Below are 23,292 nucleotides of genomic sequence, written 5' to 3'. Positions count from 1 at the left end.
TGTGGCATCTAGCCTTCATTTGGCCCCTTTCCTATATTTTTAAACCAGAATTAACACCAACACCACCACTTTACAAAAGCACACATCTCCACACCAGGTGTGGAGGGGAAGACACAGGCCTAAGTTCTGTGTGAAATGTTGAGACAGTTCTTTTTAACGAGAAAAAGGAAAAGGGCATCTTATCGCTGGCCTGCATCCAGTTGCGGGCTTTATGTTACACACTGATCGACACCGAAACCCTTTCTTAACCCAGGCGTCTTGGAGACGATCTTCCTACTTAGACCACAGACACCTCTGCGCTCAAGCATCCCCGAGCTGCCCCTTCCCTGGGGTGTACAGTCCACGTTTTCAGACTGAGGGTGCAGGAGGACCTCGCCACGGGGCCACGCAGAGCAGGGCCAGCCCTGGCTACTTCCAACTCGAAGGTGGAAAGCAGCGGGGCAGGCACAGAGGGGTCCGGGCTGGCGCTCTCGGAGCCTGAGCCCGCTCACCTGCTCTGGGGCTGCTGCAGTCAAGGCAGAGAGTGGCCACCGGATCTGCATTCCTCAACCAGGGGGCGGGGGGGAGAAACAGAGCCCCGCTGACGGGCCTGCCCCGTTCCCCTCAGGGCCCTCTGCACTCAGTGTGTTACTGGGCTCGCACTACGGGCCGAGATAAACCAATGAAACGGAGGAGCTACTGTGGGGGCTGCTTCCGATCAGAGAGAATGTACACACCGCTGGAAAGTCTTTCAAAAGAGGAAGAAACCGCTCCCTTTAATGGAGGAGACATTCTCCTGCCCCTTGGTTTATATTACCATTTTGCTGAATAAATTGTTTCTTCACAAACGGTTCACAGATCAAATTACAACCAAGCTTTTGTGGAAGTGTCACAAAGTCCAAATTAACAGCGTCTGAGTGAATGTGAATTTATTTTGAATTAATGTTATTATTAAAAATGTACAATAATGCCTGGTAGTAAAACAATAAAAAGAAGAGCATTTCTTCCAGAAGCGTATTTGGGTGAGGCCCTCTAAGCCCCTCATGACCGTGCGCCGGTTTATCTGGGTTCTACGTCCTCTTTCAAGTTACACGACAGCAGGACAACAGTCCGTGTATGTTCCGGAGCAACCTCCAGTTCGGTCACTAAGTCCTGTAGAATAACTTTTTCTTAGAAACAAAACCTAAATACAGCAAAGACGACAGAGTAAAAGACTGCCAGTCCTCCCGTAGGCAGAGGCTGTGGCAGGGCAGCACGTGCTGCCGGGGCCCCTGCCAGGGACCCTGTGTGCTCGGGCAGGGCCCGCGGAGGAAGCGCCTGCAGTCCAGGAAACCTGTAAACCATGGTCCCTCATCGGACTTCCTACTTTGTCATTTGCCTGCAACACGCGCTGCAGCACCCTGCACGTCCCAACCCAGGGCTGGGCACTCCAAGAGGTCATTCACTAAAAGCGAAGGGTTTTCTGGTCTGAGAATTGACAAAACATGAATGCATTAACAGCCAGCTAAGTCACTGGCTACGAGATGGTACAGGAAGATACGAAAGCTGAGAAAGTTCTCTCTCAGCTATGGGTGGAAAGAAAGAAAACTTCCTGGGGGACGGAAGCTCTGGTCAAGGCTTGTGGGATGGGTAGGATTTCGATTTGGGAAGAACGACTGGAAAGGAGGCGTGGCTGAAAACAACGCAGGATCACAGAAGCAGTGAAACGCCAAGATGCCCGTCTTTCCCCGAGGCCGCCAGACAACAAGCAGCAGCTCTTAAACCAACTAAACTCCACCAGAAGGAAGCCACCACGCAAATGCAGAGGACGGGGCCTTCAACAAGATGACTGCACGCTCAGTCTCTTCTGTTCCACAACAAGGGGAACAAAGAGGGGACTGGCGTAGGTTACAGAGACTGAGGGACCTGCTCAGATTACGATGTGGGGAGGGGTGACACTGAGTTCACGTGAATGCGCAGGAGACGTGTGATGCTACTGGGGACTGTCCAGCGTCTCAGGTCTGTCAACGACACTGGGGTCACGGCGGGTGACGTCTCTATTCAGAGAGGCACGCTGAAGTGTCAGGATGTCTGCAGCTTTTCTCACTGGTCTGCCAAAGACGATGCGCCCACACGCGGAGAGGAGCGTCTGAGGGCTCGGCTCTAACGAGGGAGTGGGTCTTTAGAGGTACTGCCGTGGTCCCCCACTTTTTCCTATGACAAATTGTCAACAAAGTTGAAAGAAGATGCCCAAGAAGACCTGCACACCACATCCAACAGCTGTGAGCATTTTGCCATATTTGCTTTACTTAGACTCGCCGTCCAGGTGTTCATCTCTTCCTGTGACCACGGAAAATATTTTTTTTTTTTTTTCATTAATGTTATGATGGATTACAAGCTTGCGAAATTTCAGTTGTACATTTTTGTTAGTCATGTTGTGGGTACACCACTTCCCCCTCCGTACCCTCCCCCACCCCCCCTTTTCCCTGGTAACCACCGATCAGATCTTCTTCTCAATATACTAATTTCCACCTATGAGTGGAGTCATATAGAGTTCGTCTTTCTCTGACTGACTTATTTCGCTTAACATAATGCCCTCGAGGTCCATCCACATTGTTGTGAATGGGCCAATTTCGTCTTTTTTTATGGCTGAGTAGTATTCCATTGTGTATATATACCACATCTTCTTTATCCAATCATCAGTTTCTGGGCATGTAGGCTGGTTCCACGTCTTGGCTATTGTAAATAATGCTGCGATGAACATAGGGGTGCAACGGACTCTTGAGATATCTGATATCAGGTTCTTAGGATAGATACCCAGTAATGGGATGGCTGGGTCATAGGGTATTTCTATTTTTAACTTTTTGAGAAATCTCCATACTGTTTTCCATAGTGGCTGTACCAGTTTGCATTCCCACCAACAGTGTATGAGGGTTCCTTTTTCTCCACAACCTCTCCAACATTTGTAGCTCTTGGTTTTGGATGTTTTTGCCAATCTAACGGGTGTAAGGTGATATCTTAGTGTAGTTTTGATTTGCATTTCCCTGATGATTAGCAATGATGAACATCTTTTCATGTGTCTATTGGCCATATTTATATCTTCTTTTGAGAAATGTCTGTTCATGTCCTCTGCCCATTTTTTGATCGGGTTGTTTGTTTTTTTGTTGTTAAGCAGTGTGAGTTCTTTGTATATTATGGAGATTAACCCTTTGTCGGATAAGTGGCTTGTAAATATTTTTTCCCAATTAGTGAGCTGTTTTTTTGTTTCAATTCTGTTTTCCCTTGCCTTGAAGAAGCTCTTTAGTCTGATGAAGTCCCATTTGTTTATTCTTTCTATTGTTTCCCTCAACTGAGGAGTTGCAGTGTCCGAAAAGATTCTTTTGAAACTGATGTCAAAGAGTGTACTGCCTATATTCTCTTCCAAAAGACTTATTGTCTCAGGCCTAATCTTTAGGTCTTTGATCCATTTTGAGTTTATTTTGGTGTGTGGTGAAAAAGAATGGTCGATTTTCAATCTTTTGCATGTGGCTGTCCAGTTTTCCCAGCACCATTTGTTAAAGAGACTTTCTTTTCTCCATTGTAGGCCCTCTGCTCCTTTGTCGAAGATTAGCTGTCCATAGATGTGTGGTTTTATCTCTGGGCTTTCAATTCTGTTCCATTGATCTGTGGACCTGTTTTTGTACCAGTACCATGCTGTTTTGATCACTGTAGCTTTGTAGTATGTTTTGAAATCGGGGATTGTGATTCCGCCGGCTTTGTTTTTCTTGCTCAAGATTGCTTTAGCAATTCGTGGTCTTTTGTTCCCCCATATGAATTTTAGGATTGTTTGTTCAATTTCTGTGAAGAATGTTCTGGGGATTCTGATTGGGATAGCATTGAATCTGTATATTGCTTTAGGTAGTATGGACATTTTAACTATGTTTATTCTTCCAATCCATGTGCAAGGAATGTCTTTCCATCTCTTTATGTCATCGTCAATTTCTTTCAAGAAAGTCTTGTAGTTTTCATTGTATAGATCCTTCACTTCCTTGGTTAAGTTTATCCCAAGGTATTTTATTCTTTTCGTTGCGATTGTGAATGGGATAGAGTTCTTGAGTTCTTTTTCTGTTAGTTTATTGTTAGTGTATAGAAATGCTACTGATTTATGCACGTTAATTTTATACCCTGCTACTTTGCTGTAGTTGTTGATTATTTCTAATAGTTTTTCTGTGGATTCTTTGGGGTTTTCTATGTATAAGATCATGTCGTCTGCAAACAACGCGAGTTTTACTTCTTCGTTACCTATTTGAATTCCTTTTATTTTTTTTTCCTGCCGAATTGCTCTGGCCAGCACCTCCAGTACTATGTTGAATAGGAGTGGTGAAAGTGGGCACCCTTGTCTTGTTCCTGTCCTCAGAGGGATGGCTTTCAGCTTTTGTCCATTGAGTATGATGTTGGCTGTGGGTCTATCATATATGGCCTTTATTATGTTGAGGTACTTTCCTTCTATACCCATTTTACTGAGGGTTTTTATCATAAATGGGTGTTGGATCTTGTCGAATGCTTTCTCTGCGTCTATTGAGATGATCATGTGGTTTTTGTTTTTCATTTTGTTGATGTAGTGTATCACGTTGATTGACTTGCGGATGTTGAACCATCCCTGTGTCCCTGGTATAAATCCCACTTGATCATGGTGTATAATCTTTTTGATGTATTGCTGTAATCGGTTTGCCAAAATTTTGTTGAGGATTTTTGCATCTATGTTCATCAGTGATATCGGCCTGTAGTTCTCCTTCTTTGTGTTGTCCTTGTCAGGTTTGGGGATCAGAGTGATGTTGGCTTCGTAGAATGTGTTAGGGAGTTCTCCATCTTTCTCAATTTTCTGGAACAGTTTGAGGAGAATAGGTATTAAGTCTTCTTTGAATGTTTGGTAGAATTCTCCAGAGAAGCCGTCTGGTCCTGGACTCTTGTTTTTGGGGAGGTTTTTGATTACCGTTTCTATTTCCTTACTTGTGATTGGTCTATTCAGATTCTCCATTTCTTCCTGATTCAGTTTGGGGAGATTGTAGGAGTCTAGGAATTTGTCCATTTCTTCCAAGTTGTTCAATTTGTTGGCATATAGTTTTTCATAGTATTCTCTTATGATCTCTTGTATTTCATTGGTATCTGTTGTGATTTCTCCTCTGTCATTCCTGATTTTATTAATTTGCGCTTTCTCTCTTCTTTTCTTGGTGAGTCTGGCTAGGGGTTTGTCAATTTTGTTAATTCTTTCGAAGAACCAACTCTTTGTTTCATTGATCCTTTCTATTGTCTTTTTTGTTTCAATATCGTTTATTTCTGCTCTTATTTTTATTATTTCCCTCCTTCTACTGACTCTGGGTTTTGTTTGTTCTTCTTTTTCTAGTTCTGTTAGGTGTCGTTTGAGGTTGCTTACGTGAGCTTTTTCTTGTTTAGTGAGGTGAGCCTGTATTGCGATGAATTTCCCTCTTAGGACTGCTTTTGCTGCATCCCAAATGATTTGGTATGTCGTGTTCTCATTTTCATTTGTCTCCAGCGGCTCCGGGAGAGGCCCGGAGAGAATCCCTGAGGGCGGGGCGACCCCCAGCTGCCGTTGCCCACCCCGTGAGGCTAGGGATTGCTGGAGATCTCAGAGAGGACTGGGGCTGGAGAGAGTTCCAGAGACCCAGCTTAGTAGCCTAGGGGGAAACCCTACAGGCTCACAGCAGCCTTAGGGAAAGCCTCTACACAGCACCAGTAGAAGGCACCCAGCCGCCAGCCACAAGGCCGGAAGACCCCAGGGCAAAAGCAGCATAGCTAGGTGTACTAACCACAGACTGTAGAAGATGCCAATAGCTCTCCTGCGACCTATAGAGGACAAGTGAGATTTGGTGGGTGCCGACAGCAACGGAGCGACAAATATAAGTGAGCCCACCCCTGGCTGCTGGAAAAGCCCATAACACCGTTGCAGACCCCAAGGAGAGAGCACATCGAGGTGGGCTGCAACAGTAGGCACCTGCAGCCTGAAGCCCCCCTGTGACGGCCCCCACGGCAGAGGAGGGAATCCAAAGGGCCACTGTGGCTACGAAGAGGGGCCCAGGCCCAGTTAGCAACTACAGACAGGATTCCTGGTTGGTGAAATATAAACAGCTGCTCCTCCCACCGCAGCAGCTGAAACAAGTGAAAGGAGCAACTAAACTCTATTTCCATGCGGAGGCACAAATCAACAACATCAAGCAATATGAAAAAATACATTAAATCTCCAGAACAGAAAGAAAGCAACAAATACACAGAAAACAATCCCAAAGAAAATGAGATGTATAACCTAAATGACGATGACTTCAAAACAGCCATCATTAAGATTCTCAATGAGTTAAGAGAGAATTCTGACCGACAACTCAACGAGTTCAGGAGCTATGTTACAAAAGAGTTTGATACGATTAAGAAGAACCAAACAGAAATATTGGAAATGAAGAACACAATAGAGGAGATTAAGAAAAATCTAGATGCTCTGAACAGTAGGGCCGATAATATGGAGGAAAGAATTAGCAATTTGGAAGATGGCAATATAGAATTGTTGCAGGCAGAGGAGGAGAGAGAAGCAAGACTTAAAAGAAATGAAGAAACTCTCCGAGAATTATCAGACACAATTAGGAGATGCAACGTAAGGATTATAGGTATACCAGAGGGAGAAGAGAAGGAGAAAGGGGCAGAAAACCTATTCAAAGAAATAATGGCTGAGAACTTCCCAAATCTGGTGAGGGAGATGGATCTTCAGGTGACAGAAGCCAATAGATCTCCAAACTTTATCAATGCAAGAAGACCAACTCCACGGCATATAGTAGTGAAGCTAGCAAAAGTCAACGACAAGGAGAAAATATTAAGGACAGCCAGGCAAAAGAAACTAACCTACAAAGGAACTCCCATCAGGCTATCAGCAGATTTCTCAGCAGAAACTTTACAGGCTAGAAGAGAGTGGAATGATATATTCAAAAATCTGAAGGACAAAAATCTACAGCCGAGAATTCTCTACCCAGCGAAAATATCCTTCAAATACGATGGAGAAATAAAAACTTTCCCAGATAAACAAAAATTAAGGGAGTTCATTGCCACAAAACCTCCTCTTCAGGAAATCCTCAGGAAAACCCTCATTCCTGAAAAATCCAAAAAAGGAAAGGGGCTACAAAACCAAGAGCAGAGGAGATAAGTAGAAGGACAACAACAGAGAGTAGCAGCTCTACATCAGAACAGATTAAACCATGGGACGAGAAACAAAGGAAACTGAAAAAAACCGGAAAACAAGACACAAAATGGGAGTGGTAGGCCCCCAGGTCTCAATAATCACTCTAAATGTAAATGGATTGAACTCTCCAATCAAAAGACACAGAGTGGCAGGATGGATCAAAGAACAAGATCCAACAATATGCTGCCTCCAGGAAACACACCTCAGCCCCAAAGACAAACACAGACTCAGAGTGAAGGGATGGAGAACAATACTCCAAGCTAATAATGAACAAAAGAAAGCAGGTGTCGCTATACTAATATCAGACAAGGTAGATTTCAAAGCAAAACAGATAAAGAAAGATAAAGAGGGACAGTATATAATGATAAAAGGGACTCTCCACCAAGAAGACATAACACTTATAAATATATACGCACCCAACACAGGAGCACCAAAATTTGTAAAGCAACTCTTAATAGAACTAAAAGAAGACATCAACAACAATACAATAATAGTAGGGGACCTCAACACACCATTAACACCAATGGACAGAACATCCAGACAGAAAATCAACAAGGAAATAATAGAATTAAATGAAAAATTAGACCAGATGGACTTAATAGATATATATAGAACACTTCATCCAAAAACAGCAGGTTACACATTCTTCTCAAGTGCACATGGAACATTCTCAAGGATTGACCATATTTTGGGAACCAAAGCAAACATCAATAAATACAAGAGAGTTGAAATAATATCAAGCATCTTTTCTGATCATAACGCTATTAAACTAGAAATCAACTACAATAAGAAAGCAGAGAAAGGTGCAAAAATGTGGAGACTAAACAACACGCTTCTCAACAAACAATGGATCATCGGAAAATATTTTTTAAAAGAACTGACTCAACAGTTTTGCAAAGAGACACAATAACCACAGAAAACCTCCCAACGTTTCTGCTGCAGAAATCACATTAAGACAGACAGTAAAGCATGCGGCACGTTCCAACAACTCATAAATGTGTCCAGTTCCTCAAAATCCTATCGGTGCAACCCAGTGACCAGTTGTAATGACATGACCCCTACCTTTTGCTGTCGAGTAGGCATGGCCTTTAGCGATTATTCCTTCAATGAAAGAAATTATCTGAGGAATATTTTCAGTTACCCTCAAGTACACTGTCGGTGGGAGGACCTGAAAGAAAGAAAGGAGAAAGGGCTGTTTCCATGGTTCAAAGGCGCAGGTCAGCCACAACTGGTCTTCGCTGTTCAAGCTTCTCATCCTCATGGCAAGAAGACTCAGCGAGACACTTTATTCACCTTCAAGGCCGCCATATCTTGTTTAAAATCTTCCTCGTAAAGGTTGGCGAGGGAAGTGGGTGACACGTTCATCTGCAAAAGACCGGGGTGCAGAGCAGTGAGTCTGGGGGATTCACAAGAGACCAGGCGGAGGCCCGCGCCCCGTCTGCACCGCCTCGCGCAGGGCAGCCGGGAGAGCTGGGCCTTGGCTCGGCGCTGCCTGCTCACAAAGGGGCCTTTAATTTTAGGGAGCAAACTTGTGCCAGTAGCTTAGCTGGTCAAAAAGGTTTACTCATCCTGCTTTCTGGTTAGAGAGGAAAAAGGAATAAACAATATCATGATTTCCACCACACAACTCAAAACAAAAACAAAAAACATACAAAAGACCTTCCACTCTTCTGGGACAAGGGCCAGCCAGGTCAGTCTATTCTACATAACGACCAGAACTAGGAGCTCCCGTCTTATCCCTCAGCCCTCAGGGGGCAAAAGAAAACAAGCCAAAAATACATTAAAGAGGAAATCCCTAAGAAAGCAACATAGCACCTCAAAATAGGGACTGTGATGGGTGCTCAATCCAAAGGGGCGGTGGCTGGGCTCCTAGGGGTAGGCAAAACCCCTGGAAATGGACGCTGGATTCTGAGCACAGGCCCTGGGGGTACGGACCTGCAGGCTCTCAGAAGGGCTGGCACACAAGACTAGGTTCCCCAAAGGATTTACTTTTCAGTGGAAAACAGTCCACGGACAGAAGCACGACATTATGAGGTTGCATCAGCTTCATTGCTGCTGAACCCGCAAAGTGAGCCGTGAGCCACTGGAACGTGACAGCATCTGCAGCACCTTCCCCGTGCTGGGCGCCCTGCCCCGCTCCTCCCCAGCCCAGGGAACAGGGCTCCCCGCCTTAAGGCGAAGAAATTCCAGCTCGGGAGTATGAAGGAACTTTCTCAAGTGAAACGCCCCCTCAAACCTCGTCGTCCTTAAGCCCACCTGCTTCCCATCTGGGGCCCTAAGGCGGCAATCACCCCAGAACCTCGACCAACGAACGTTAACCGAAGACACAAACCCGGTGAAGGGAGCGTTGCTGCCCCACCGTCTTTCTGGCTCTGTGGTCTGGGGCAAGACAATACGCCTCTGTGCCTTAGGGTTCCCGGCACAAGGACACAGTCCCACCTAACAATCTCTGAGACTGCTACGAGGATTCCAAGCGCACGGGCGAGGCACCTCCGGGAATGGAAAATTCTACATTGACATCACCGTTAAAGGACCAGGCACCTGCACCCAGGCATGGCTGGAGATGGGTACACATCAGTCCTTTCCCTCGGTGCCACCCTGTGGCAGAGCAGGCCTCCTAAAAAGAAGTCAGTTAACCTACCATTATCCAGAGGACAAAAGCCAACCAAACAAAAAGCCTAAAAATTCAGTGTCATCTAGCCGCTTCAGAAGTTTCGAATACTATTCAATTTTGGAGCTAAAGATCAGCAATTGCCTGTATTTATTTATCTTTAAGTTTAATTTTCTGCACAGGTGATGCACTCCCAGGGAACTCGAATACATAAAGGGGTGCCCAGGGCCGGTCTCGCTCCCAGAAGGCAACACCATCACCGGCCGTCTCAGGAGTACGGTCATACGTGTATCTGCATCCTCTTCCTGAAACGGAGCAATCAGCACACATGGCCTGCAGCTGGCTCCCCTCGCTAAGACCAGCACCCAGACCTGCATGTGCGCCATGCACGCCGAGCTGCCACCGTCCTTTCAAGGCTGTCTGCATCCCATCTGCAGACGCACCATGTATTCACTGGTCCTCTCCAAGTACTTTCTCATCTTTTGTTGTTACACACACAACTGCACACACGTCACTTCACACATTTCTAAGCTCAGACAGAGACGTGAAACCGCTGGTCAGAGGACTTGCTTGTGTCCTTTGCTGGCTACTTACTGCCCACTGCTCCTGAGGAAGGTGTCCCGACTGGAGCCTGACCGGCAGTGCGTGCCACGCACGTCTCCCGTACCATCACCAGACTTTGTCAACATGACGGCTAAAAATGCTTTCTTGCTGTCATTTTAACTTGTACTTCTCTTATTTTGAATGAGCATAAACAGCTCACATGTTTAGGAACCTTTTGTATTAAATGATCTGTAATTACCCAGACCCATTTTTCTATTGAGTTGTAGGTCTTTTCTTACTGATTTGCAGGAAGTTATTTTTATACAAAAGAAATTAACTATTTTATCTCTGATATGGATTTCAATTTTTTTCCACAGTCTTTCAACTTTATGGTTATTTTATGGCATGTAGAAAATTTCATTTTTATATTTAGCAATCTTTTATATTTCTCGATCTTTTCCCATAAATGGCTTCTGGGTTTGGAAACAAACTTAGAAAAGCCTTCCCTAATAAGAGGCTATAAAAAGTACCCTAAAGTTCCTTTAGTAATTTGTGGTGCCATTTCTTTTATGTTAAATCTCTGAATCTGCCTCAAATCTGGCTGTGAGGCATATCTCTAACTGTGATATATTTTTTCCCCAGATGGTTACCCAACTGTCAGCACTTTTTACTGAATAATTCCTCTGTTCTTCATTGATTTGAAATCCCATCTTTATCATAAAGCAAATTTCCTTATTTGTTGTCTCTATTTCTGGACTTTCTGTGTGTTCCATTATCCATCTATCAGGCATCTGTACAACAAGGTTTAATTTCTAGACTTCACAGGAACAGAAAGCAGACCGGCACGGGTTCAGGGACAGGGCGGCAGGGGGGTTGACAAGGGGCAAGGGAAACTTCTGGGGCAATGGATGGAGATGGTCACCATCTCGATGCTGGTGACAGGTTCACGGCTGTGCAATTTCTCTCACGCTGTACAGCGGGTGTGCACTATGCACTGTACCGTGGGTCTGTTCTACCTCCACAAAGCTGTGCAGAAAGAGAAAAGAACGTATGAAAACAAAAAGTCTTCTATAGCTTTTAAATATGTTCTAATATTTAATGGGGCTACTCCCTCCTCAATACTCTTCTTTTACAGACTTTTCCTGACTATTCTTGCTTTTTTTCTGTCCATGTGAACTTCAGATTCAGTTGCCTAGCTCTGAAAGTGGGGAATAATATGGACACACACTCTCCCTCTTCAGTGGCTCATCAAGTGTAACGCTGCCCCCCTGTTCCACATGTGGCTGCTCCAGCTCCCAGGGCACAGCCCTAGAGGACAGGATTCAGAAATGCTCAGGAGTGACAGAGAACCGTGAGTGCAATACCACCCATGCTGGCATTGGGGGCAGGAGGAATCACATTCTCTAAGAAAAACTTTAAATTTAATTTTAAGCAACTGCTCATACCACATAATGGGATAGTACTGCGCTCTCTCTCTCTCTCTCTCTCTCTCTCTGAAATAAACTACAGGAGGTAGCTGCTGAACTGGGGTCTCAGTCCTTGTTACTTCAGATTACTGTCTAGCTCTCCCGTATTATCAAAAACCACTTCAAGTCAGCTCTCTCCCTGGCCGGGACCCCACCGGTTGGGCCCTCAGCACTCAGACTAAGTGTCCAGTCTTCTTTCCGGGAAGAATGGCAACGTAGGCAGAGTCCCAAAACACAAAAAGAGTAACTTTGGTTTGAATCACTCTGACACGTGTATTCTGATTTTCCTTTATTTTTGGTGAGGAAGATTGGCCCTGAGCTAACAACTGTTGCCCATCTTCCTCTATTTTGTATGTGGGACACCGCTACAGTGTGGCTTGATGAGCGGTGTGTAGGTCTGTGCCTGGGATCCGAACCTGTGAACCCAGGGCTGCCAAAGTGGAGTATGCGAACTTAACCACTACACCACTGGGCCGGCCCCTATTCTGATTTTTCTTAACACAAGATGTAACTGTGCAAATATACCACACCTCCTTTAATTCTCACCCTGGAAATCTTCCTGTGGTTTTTATCCCTGACAAACTATAAAACTGTGCCAAAATTTAAAGTCAAGAGAGTGATTCAGAAAGCTGCAATATTATAATTTAAAATATTTTAAAAACAAGTGGGGGAGCAGGTGGCATGAAAGATATTGCTGTCATTAAAAAGCTTGCATTAGATAAAAAGAACAGCCTTTTGCTAGATCCTAAACAATAGGTGTTTTCATAACTGTGTTTCAGATACATGGTCCATTGTCTTGAAGACACTATTTTGAGAAAAAACTGTTCAATGCCATATTAGCGTCTTGCCGTGTAATAAGTATGGAAATTGTCAAGTGTCAAAAATTAAACCTTCTCTACATTTAGGTTTTTTAAACCAACTGTGCCAACCTTCTCATATTCTAAAGTTTGTAAAAAGCAACAACCAGTGCCTCCTTGTGGTACTTGTGAAACCCCCTAAATAAACTCATCCTCCCTGCATTTCTGCCCCCCCCCCCCCCCCCCCCCCCCGGGAGTCCTGGCTCTCCGCCCACCCTCCCCACCCAGCCCCCACGGTCTCCCCCTCTCTCCCACTCCTCGCTTGCTCATCTCCTCCCCCCAGACTCCTCTGGAGCCCATCCAGCTTCCGGCCTCCCACCAGCCCAGCTGCCACGACTTTCGGGTTGACACATCCACCTCCCACGGTGCAGCTCCACCGTGGACCCCAGTTCACCAGGCGCAGGGACACACCTGCACTGCCGCGGGCTTCACCTCTCATGTTGCAGCTCCACCGCAGGCCCCAGTTCACCAGGCGCAAGGACACACCTGCGCAAGGACACGCCTGCGCTGTCGTGGGCTCCAGCCGAGTGTGACGACAGATGGACCCGGTCACCTGCCTTCTGAACCAACCTGCAGCTCCCAAGGCCACCTCTGCTGCAGCGCTACTGCAAACTACGGGGTCTCCTAATACTAGAGATCACGCTTCTTTCGTCCTTTCCATCCTAAGCCAGCCAGTGAGGTCGGGTTCCGCCTGCCTTCCTGCGCAGAATCCCCGGGACAGACCTGCCCAGTGACTGCCCCTGGACCGCGGCTTCGGCTCCCGCCTGGATTATCCCGACAGACTCCAGGGCACAATGCACCTCCATGCTCCCCTCTGCCCCCCGGTCTGTCCTCACCGTGGATTATAGGACCCGACTTTCTTCATCACGTTTGCTCAAAAACTTCACTCCAGGATCCAAGGCCTGGCGGCCCGGTGAGCGGTTAGCACAGACTCCAGTCAGACAGTCCTGGGCAAACGCGTGCACTCGCAGGCCCCCCTCCTCGGGTCGGGGGACACCCTCCACCAGGCAGGGCCGTGGGCTCAGCCACGGCAGAGGCAGAGGCAGGCCTCCCGCTCCCGGCACTGCTCCCCTTCTGCTCCCGCAGGCCTCTGCCCCTTCCTCAGGGCCCCTGACACAGGGATGGCTCCTACGGCCACGTCGGCACTGCAAGACATCACCTCCAGGGTCTCAGGCGGCTGGACCAGGGGACACCTGACCCCAGAGACGCCAAACACAGGCAGGGGGTTTGGACATGGGGCAGAAATGGATGCTGACGAGGGCCTGGACTCCACTGTCACAGAGAACCAGGGACGGGGTGAGGAGCCCCAAATGCCAACACTGCCCAATCTGCATTTCCAGCCCCACAGTGTCTTCTTTCTGACACCAAATGTGTGGTGTCCTTTCCAACACCAACCACTCCTCCAATTCTGCAGCTCCAGCTGGTGACCTGCGATTCACTCCTATTCTGACACTAACTCCCCGGCTTGGGGCAGACCCTACAAGTTCCACAAGTTAAGGGCTCAGTCCCACAAAACTGCCCCACTTCAAACGCCAGCCACAATGGGATCCCCAGGCCACTCACACTGCTGCCCACTGACTACAAATCTGGGGGTTTGATAGAATGCATCACAGAACTCAGGAAAGCATTCCACTTCCTATCACTAGTTTATTACAAAGGACACAACTCAGGCACAGCCAGATGGACAAGCACACAGGGCGAGGTGTGGGGACCGGGTGGAGCCCCGATGCCCTCTGGTGCGCCACCTTCCCAGTACCTCACCGTGTTCACGAGCCCAGAAGCTCTTGAGCACTGTCGTTGTGCGGGTTTTTGTGGAGGTTTCACACATGGGCAGGTTGACTCAATCACTGGCCACTGGTGACCAACTCTTCTCAGGCCTCTCTCCCCTCCCAGGAGGTAGGGGTGGAAGGACGGGTGCAAGAGAAAGTTCCTGTTTATAGAGAAATAGAGAAAGTGCTATTCACAGCTGCTCCTCCCTGGCACCAGCCTCCATTCTGGAGCTGTCTAAGGGCTCAGCCACCAGTCAGCTCATTAACACAGACGACACCATCACTCCAGAGATGCCCTGGGTTTTAGGAGATATGTGCCGGGAACGGGGCACAAAGACCAAATACATATTTTTTACGGTACCACAGCCCTGAGCTCACTGAGTTCAGACTCCCACAGCCACACTGGTTCGGGTTTCTTTAAGTAGCTCAAACTCACTCTCTTTCTCCTCACGAGGTCTGCCCTCTTCTACGCCCCCTCTCTTGATGCGAGGCTCCCAGGGACCCCTCCCAGTGGGCTCTGGTCTCTAGTCATGTCCTTCCCACCCCTAGAGTGAGCTGCTTCCATTGGACCAAGTGATCCTGGGCTAGAACGTTCCGTGAGCCTAAGGAACAAAGTCCAAGTCCTCACTGGGTCACGCAGGCCCAGGGCACCCCACTTCTTCTCCAGCTTCACCCACCAACTCCCAGACGCTCCACGGACGGACTGATTGTCCCGCGCAGAGCACTGTCTCCTGCACGCCCCTTCTCCGCCTCTCTTCATGCCCTTCCCTCCGCCCGGAAGGTCCTTACTGCTCCTGCTCTGCACGTGTCAATCCCTTCCTAACGCTTAAGACTCTGTGTGGCTAACCTCCTCCAGGAAGCCATTTCCGAATCCGAGGGAGGCTGGAGGATGTTCTTTGCATTCCCCTGTCTTGGCTTAGAAAATACACCACGTCACATGGGGCATCTGTCTGTGGGCCCATCTGCCTCACCGACACAAGCTCAGCAGGGCCAGAACTGTCTTCCTCATGTTCCTACAAAGCCAGGCGTGGGCCTGACCCAGACGGCTGAGTGCATGCCCAGGGCCAGTTCTGGAAATGGAAGCTGAGTCTGGAGAGGGAATACGACACGCTGACTAAAGTACCCAAACGAAACTAAAATGGGAAACCCCACCATGCATGGACGTGAGGAAATAGGTTTAAAGTTGGAACGGATTTTCAGCACTGCTGGCAACCTCTCTAAAGTGACCTGACTCCAAGAAGAGTGAAAAACTTGTCACATAAACTGTCCATCCTGTAACCTAGTAATTCCACTTTGGGAAAAACATTGAAGTTAAAAAGAAGAGAGAGATTCATAGCAGCACTATTTTGAACAGCTGGAAACACAGACAGCCAATGACAGGGAGATGCAGCAGGACTGCTGACCCCGCCATGGTGGGAGGCCATCTAGTTATTAAAAAGGCAAACTGGTAAAACGGGGCTGCCCGGTGGCACAGTGGTCAAGTTCGCGCACTCCGCGTCAGTGGCCCCGGGTTTGCCAGTTTGGGTCCCCGGTGTGGACCTGCACACCGCTTATCAAGCCATGCTATGGCAGGCATCCCACACAGAGAATGGAGGAAGATGGGCAGAGATGTTAATTCAGGGCCAATCTTCCTTAGCAAAAAGAGGAGGATTTGTGGCAGATGTTAGCTCAGGGCTAATCTTCCTTGGGGGAAAAAAAAAGGCAAATTGGTAGAAAATAAGAAGATGAGGTTTCTACGAAATAAATTTGAGAGAAAATAGCAGAATATGGAAGTAATTGAAGAGTCCAAAAATAAGGACAGTAAATTATGATATGCAATGTGATGGAACGTTATAAGGCTATTTTAAAATGTTCAAGAATATTTAAGGACATCAAAAATCACTCAAAATATAGTTAGTGGAAAAAGCAGACTATAAAACAAAAAGTCTAAATTAGTTTTCTAAAAAAGTACCATACACATGTACATATATTTTTTAAAATTACAGGAATGTAAAGCATCCAACACAGGTTTTTCTGTAAATTAGATAACTTAACAGTCATTTCTAGATCTTTAGAGATAATGGTTAAGGTTGCTAATTATAAAAGGCAGAAGAGGTGAACCTTCGAAAGTAGAGTTTTTAAAAAATAACTATAATATTTAATTTAAGCCCTCAGTTAGGATTTTCCCCCAAAACTTCCTCTAAATGCCACATGAGAAATAAGCAAAGTATTCTGTTCACTTAACAAATGAGAAAATTACAGAACTAGAACAAATAATTCTCACATTTATATAGAACCACAAGAGAGCCCGAATAGCCAAAGCAATCTGAAGAAAGAACAAAGGTGGAGGTATCACGTTCCCTGATTTCAAACTATACTGCAAAGCTATAGCAATCAAAACAGAACGGTACTGGCACAAAAACAAACACACAGATTAATGGAGCAGAACACAGAGCCGAGAAACAAACCCACGCATGTATAGTCAATTAGTCTGAGAGAGGAGGCAAGAACGTGGGGAAAAGACAGTCTCTTCAATAAATGCTGTTGGGAAAACCAGACAGCCACATGCAAAAGAATGAAACCAGACCACCATCTTACATCGCACACAAAAGTTGACTCAAATGGATTAAAGATTTAAATGAGAGACCTGAAACCATAAAACTCCTAGAAGAAAACACAGGCAGGAAGCTCTCTGACGTCACTCTTAGCAATGTTTCTTTGGATCTCTCTCCTCAGGCAAAGGCAACCAAAGCAAAACTAAACAAATGGGACTACATCAAACTAAAGAGCTTTTGCACAGTGAAGGAAACCATCAACAAAACAAAAAGGCAACCTACAAATGGGAGAAGATACTTGCAAATGATATATCGGATAAGGAGTTGATTTCCAAAATATATAAAGAAGTCATACAACTCAACAATAAAAATACAAACAATTGGATTAAAAAGTGGGCAGAGGACCTGAACACATTTTTCCAAAGACATACAGATGGCCAACAGGTACATGAAAAGACGCTCAACATCACTAATCACTAATCATTTCCTCAGGGAAATGTAAATCAAAACCACAGCGAGATATCACCTCACACCTGTCAGACTAACTATTATCAAAAAGAGATAATAAGTGTTGGCAAAGATGTGGAGAAAAGGGAACCTTCGCGTACTGTTGGTGGGAATGTAAACGGATGCAGCAACTATGGAAAACAGTATGGAGGTTTCTTAAAAAATTAAAAATGAAGGTACTATACAATCCAACAATTTCACTTCTGGGTATTTATTGGAAGAAAACAAAAACACTAATTTGAAGAGATATACACATCCCCATGTTCACTGCAGCATTATTTACAATAGCCAAAATATGGAAGCACATAAGGGTCCATTGACAGATGAATGGAGAAAGAAGATGCAGTATATATACACAATGGAATACTACTCAGCCATTAAAAAGAATAAAATCTTGCCATTTGCAACAAGGTGGAGGGACCTAGAGGGTATTATGCCAAGTGAAATAAGTCAGAGAAAGACAAATGCGGTATCATCTGACTTATATGCGGAAATCCAAAAAACAAACAAACAAACAAAACAATACAGAAACAGATTCATACATACAGAGAACAAACTGGTGGTCACCAGAGGGGAAGGCGTGAGGGGTGGGCGAAACAGGAGAAGGGGATCCAGAGGTACAAACTTCCAGTTTTAAAGTAAATAAATCACAGGGGTTTAATGCAGCATAGGGAAGACAGTCAATACTACTGTAATGACATTGTATGGTGACAACGGTAGCTAGACTCAATGTGATGATCATTTCGTAATGTATGAAAACATCAAATCACTATGTTGTAACCTGAAACTAATGGAATACTGTATGTCAATTATGCTTCAATTAAAAATTAAATTAAAAAGTGAGAAAATGAAACCTCATAGGAGCCAAATTTCCTCAGCCCAAAGGTGGCCTTTCACCCCTCTCTGTAAAGAGGGAGTGAGGTGTGTGTTTACCTCGGAGGCTGAGGGGACAGGGCAGGGATTACGGATGCAAGCCAAGATGCCACCACAGAGCAGGATGACTCTTTAAAGGCTTCGGTGACCAGAATTAAGTAGATCTTAACTTCCTTTACCAGGACAAACAGATTTCTGATAGCCTGTTAGAATATAGAATATACTCATTGGGCCGTGCGGGAACCCTAAGTACTGAGACACACAACTAAGAACCACCGTCACCTCGGGGTCAGCATATGCATCAGTCAGGCCATCAATCCACGTAATCGTCCACGCTTACCTCACGGGCTCTTCTGATTATTTTGTCATCCACGTCTGTAATTCCCATCACCATGATGATGTTGCAGCCAAAAACCCTGGTGAGGATCCTTCGAATTATATCAAATCTAACATAGGAGCTGAAAGAAAAAAAATACATTAGGGCATCTTTAACACAGCATGTCATCATTGTGGTCTTTAAAAAAAGAGTATGTTATGCTCCGCTTCAGGGGCCCAGGGTTTCACCAGGTAGGATCCTGGGCACGGACATGGCACCGCTCATCAAGCCACACTGAGGCGGCATCCCACATGCCACAACCAGAAGGACCTACAACTAGAATATACAACTATGTACTGGGGGCTTTGGGGAGAAGAAGAAAGAAAAAACAAGAAGACTGGCAACAGATGTTAGCTCAGGTGCCAATCTTTAAAAAGAAAAAAAAAAAGAGTGCGTTACATTTTAACAGCTGCTGCCTAACTGCAAGTGTGTGATACAACTGATAGCTCGAGGGCAGCTAGCTTTTACTGACTGGCCCACACTGGTCCTCACAAGAAACTGGCAAGGGTATTGCCTCAATTTCAGGACACGATATTAGCATTTTTAATCTTAGAGCTGTTAAGTGCGTTTTCATCATTTAATTGTACAAAAATTCACTCGTAATGCGGTCTTACTGGGCAGTTAAAATACTGACAACTTTTACTGTTCTTGCTCATGTTCTAGAATAACTGTAATGTTTCACTAGGACGAAATAAAGGGGAACAACAACAAATCAAGAGAAGCGCATCCTATGAGAACTGTCTGAGAAGACCCCTCAGAAGCGTGTCCACACTGTGGAATATTAAAACCCAGCTCGCTGACAGACCACACCGGGCTAACTTAGACTTGTAGAACCATTAAGATCTCAAGAACCTGGTTTCCCATAAGAGCAACCTTACAAATGCAGGTCAGCTAATCCCATACTTATCTCTGTCATCATACAGCCTCTCTGAATCTGACTTCATAAAGTCACTTTCCCTTATTGAACTCCTTGAACCTCCCACACTCACCCACTCCAAACACAGCTAAGCCCAAATCTCCCTTCTAGTAATGAAACGACCCCTGAAACTCCTTGTCAAGATATTTAACCTTTTCAGGTCTCAGGCTGCTCATTGATAAACTGGGCAAAATTCCGCTGTCCCACAGGGTTACTGGATGTAATCTCAGTGTCTGTGCAGCACGCTTTCCAGCGAGCACGGGCTATTATTACCATTATTATCATTATGCCCTTCATTCATCTTGAGACTCTATGAGAAATGAGATTTAAGAGAAAAAGTTATCAGGAACTTAAAGTGAAAACAAGAGTAAAGTCACGCTTGGCCCAGACGGGCTCAAGGGCTGCAAGGCCCCGAGACGTGGAAGTGGCACCTTGGAAGCCCAGGTGCAGGCCCGGCTTGGCCCAGCTGCCTCGTCTATCACTTCCCAGCTGTGGGACCTGGGGCGGGTTCCATCAGCCCTCGGCAGTGCAGTGTCCCCATCTGTAACTTGGGGATGATAGCACCTCCATCTGGCATTGTTAGGAGCATGACACTGGCTGGTGTTGGTAAAGCACTGAGAACAGTGCCTGGCACACAGCAAGTGCTATCCATGTCTGGAAGTATATGTCTTTTTACAATAGAGGCTGGTGGGGCTACCTGGGAGGGAAGCGGGGTGGGGGCAGGAGGCCATGAGCCTGAAGAGTAAGCAGGGACAGACCGTCAGGACCACGGAGATGTCCTGAGGATACTGGACCTTGCCTTAAGGGCAGTGGAGCCACGCCCGACCATCCCTGCCCCGAGACCTCACACCTGCTTCAGAAATCTTGTGGTACGCAGCGTGTCTACCTCGCAGGGGCATTGTGAACTGAATGACTCTTCTTGAGGAATGGGTTTCTCTCACCACTAAGACCTCCAGAGATGCTCTCCTCGAGTGGGGGGCTGGGGCAGGGAGTGATGAAGGGGGACCCAGAGGAGGCTTTGGGGTGTCGGTAACATGCTGTTTCTCTTTCTGAGACCAACTGGACACATAAGATCTGTATTCTTTTCTGTATTTGCTTTGTTTTGTTTCTGCTGAGGAAGATTGTCCTTGAGCTGACATCTGTGCCAATCTTCCTCTATTTTGCACGCCGGTCGCCACCACAGCATGGCCACTGACATGGTCTTTTCTGGATTTGTAAGGGCAAATACGAACTGTAACTGAGAGGCCTGATTCTCCTGGCTGAAAATAAGGGAGCAGACTCTCCCTCACTCCCCCTTTCTTTCTGAATTTCCTCAGTCCTTTTAAAATGTGTGTAAATGTTTTTAACGGCTAAATAAGCCTCTCTCATCATTCTCCCAACTCAGGGAAGTGTCAAGGACCTGGGAGCCATCTCCCTCAAGTCACAGGGAAGGCAATGCTCTGTGACGGGAGATGGGCCGGACCTGTCACCTGACTCCAAACTGCCAACCTGCCTCAACTAGAGAGCTGTATCCACTTAGCTCTGCAGAAGAGCGGGATTTCTTTCCATCTTTGCAATCCTTTTAGTGGGTTGCCTGTGACTGCATCCCATTCTGACTTAATACTCATTCAATAACAAAATTGTTTTCTCTTCTGCCTTTGTGGAAAGGTTTTCCAAGTGCAGGGATTTTTGTTTTTAATATTTCCCCAACATAGTTTATACTTCAATAAAGAGGTCATTTTTATAATTTTATAATAAGAGGCTTTTTATAATTAATGGTAGGTTAGCCCAAAATGAAAAAAAATGATTCCTAGACCACTTATTTTGTTCTAACAAAACATAAGAAATGTTTGGACCTTGCCAGGTGATACATAATTTTGTAAAAAGTGTACTGAGTAAAGGTAGCTTTTTACTTTTAGGCTGGTCTGAAGAATAACAAGTTTAAAAGATGCACAAGAGAACACACAAAATATTAGGAAGAGTGGTAATTTTGACAAACGTATGAGGCAGTGGGGCTCATGGTTAGGAGGCTGAGAGAGCAGGCAGCTGGCAGTCGGCCATAGCAGGCTCCACCCCAGCTCCAGCCGTCCTAAACGTGGGACCTCAGGCATGTCCCTTATCCTCAACAACGTGGAGGCCTCACCACACGGCACGCTTTAGGCACTGTGCAAAGCAGGACTTCAAGCGCATTATTTCATAAAACTGAGAAGACTCAAAAAGATGGGTATATCATCCCCAACTCAAAGATGAAGACACGACTACCGGAAGCAATAAAGGGGCTTGTCCAACGCTGGGCAGTAAATAAAAGGTGGGGGCCAGAAATAACTCCTGACCAGCTGACTCCAGGGCCCCTGCAAGGGCCTCATCTTGCTAAACCCACCAAGAAACACCTAATTCCAAAACAGGTCACTTTGCACCGCTTCTCAATGCCTCCCTGAGTTTCCTCACCTGTGAAATGGGTCTAAGTGCTTAGAACTGCTACAAGAACCAACTGAGACTGTAACACACACGCTTCCCACAATACCTGGAATATAGCCATTATTCAGCATTCTCAAGTTGTCACTTGAGAGACGGAAAAAACCTGCAAAAGGCTCTTTCTTTTCAAAATAAATGGTCCCTTGAAGTGTGAGAATTCAAATTCAGGAAACTCACCAAGCATGGCCAAGGTGTGCATGATCGTAGACAGTTGGTCCACAGCTATACCTAGGAACAAAGTTAAAATCCACGTGAAACATATTTGCAAGAAAGGACACCACATTCTGCTCTGATTATCATACAACCATGTCTTTTGTTTAAGTAACCACTTTTGGAGAATGCATAGCCGGGGTTCTAGAACTTGAATAGCTTAATTCACAGCCAAACCCTGTGAATTCACTGCGACTAACCTACAGCGTCTTTAAAGGTGGCTCCAATGTATTTTATTACTTACTAAGTGCTTTTCCGCCTGAGAAACCAACCCTGCTTTCAACAGCGCCGCGTCCTGGAAAACGCTCGGCGACAGTCCTTCTCGCCCCACCTCCCCCAGCACGCCCCCCATCCCCGGGGACTACCAGGAGGTGGCGTCCGCGCTGCCCACGATCAAGGGGTCCTTCCTCCGGGTGCGGCTGTTGTACACCTTGACCCCCGTGTCGTAGCCGGCAGGCTGCAGCCAGCCCTGCCCGTGCGCCTCCGACGCGGCCCGCCGCTGCCCCGGGCCCAGACCCAGGCCCAACGCCGCCCGGAGAAGCGGGGCGCCCACGAGGGCCCCGCGCGAGCTCAGCATGACCGGCCCGCGGGCGTCACGCGCGGCCGCCCGGGCGGCTCTGCAGCCCGCCAAGCCCTCGCTGGGAGGGGCCAGCGAGGCCACGCCCACCCGGAAGAGGGTTCGGCCCCGCCCATTCCGGAAGAAGACTCGGCCCCGGCCCGCCCGCCCCGGAAGAGGCGGTCAGGAAGCGGCGGTGGTCAGGGCAGAGGGCGAGGGCGGAGGCCGCTGCGGGAGGCGCGCTCTCCTGCCGGCGGGAGGGCTGGTCTCTTCGTCCTTGCCGACGCGGTACGAACCCTCCCCGCCCGCGGCGTGCGGACCCGCCGCCCGCTCCTCCCCTGCGTGCGAAGCACGTTTCACCCCAGCGCGCACACGGCAAGTTTGCATCTCAACACACACCCAGAGCACGTTTGCACCCCAGGACGCACACGGCAAGCTTGCAC

The 23,292-nt window shown here is 46.7% G+C and overlaps 1 protein-coding gene across 2 annotated transcripts in view; it reads right to left on the bottom strand.

The window, feature by feature from the left end:
* The window catches only part of CARS2 (cysteinyl-tRNA synthetase 2, mitochondrial), a 50,911-nt gene extending 27,954 nt beyond the window's left edge, over positions 1-22,957 (bottom strand). For both annotated transcript variants that reach the window (XM_046664715.1, XM_046664716.1), the window contains exons 1-5: positions 22,659-22,957; positions 22,261-22,311; positions 18,678-18,795; positions 8,471-8,542; positions 8,240-8,345 (exon numbers count right to left, since the gene is read on the bottom strand). In XM_046664715.1, coding sequence (XP_046520671.1) covers positions 8,240-8,345; positions 8,471-8,542; positions 18,678-18,795; positions 22,261-22,311; positions 22,659-22,870 — 559 coding nt within the window. In that variant the 5' untranslated portion in view covers positions 22,871-22,957. The remainder of the gene's footprint in view (positions 1-8,239; positions 8,346-8,470; positions 8,543-18,677; positions 18,796-22,260; positions 22,312-22,658) is intronic.
* Positions 22,958-23,292: the final 335 nt, after the last annotated feature.

This window comes from Equus quagga, chromosome 6 (assembly GCF_021613505.1).
Source record: "Equus quagga isolate Etosha38 chromosome 6, UCLA_HA_Equagga_1.0, whole genome shotgun sequence".
Lineage (NCBI taxonomy): Eukaryota > Metazoa > Chordata > Mammalia > Perissodactyla > Equidae > Equus > Equus quagga.
This window is presented reverse-complemented; position numbering and strand designations above follow the sequence as displayed.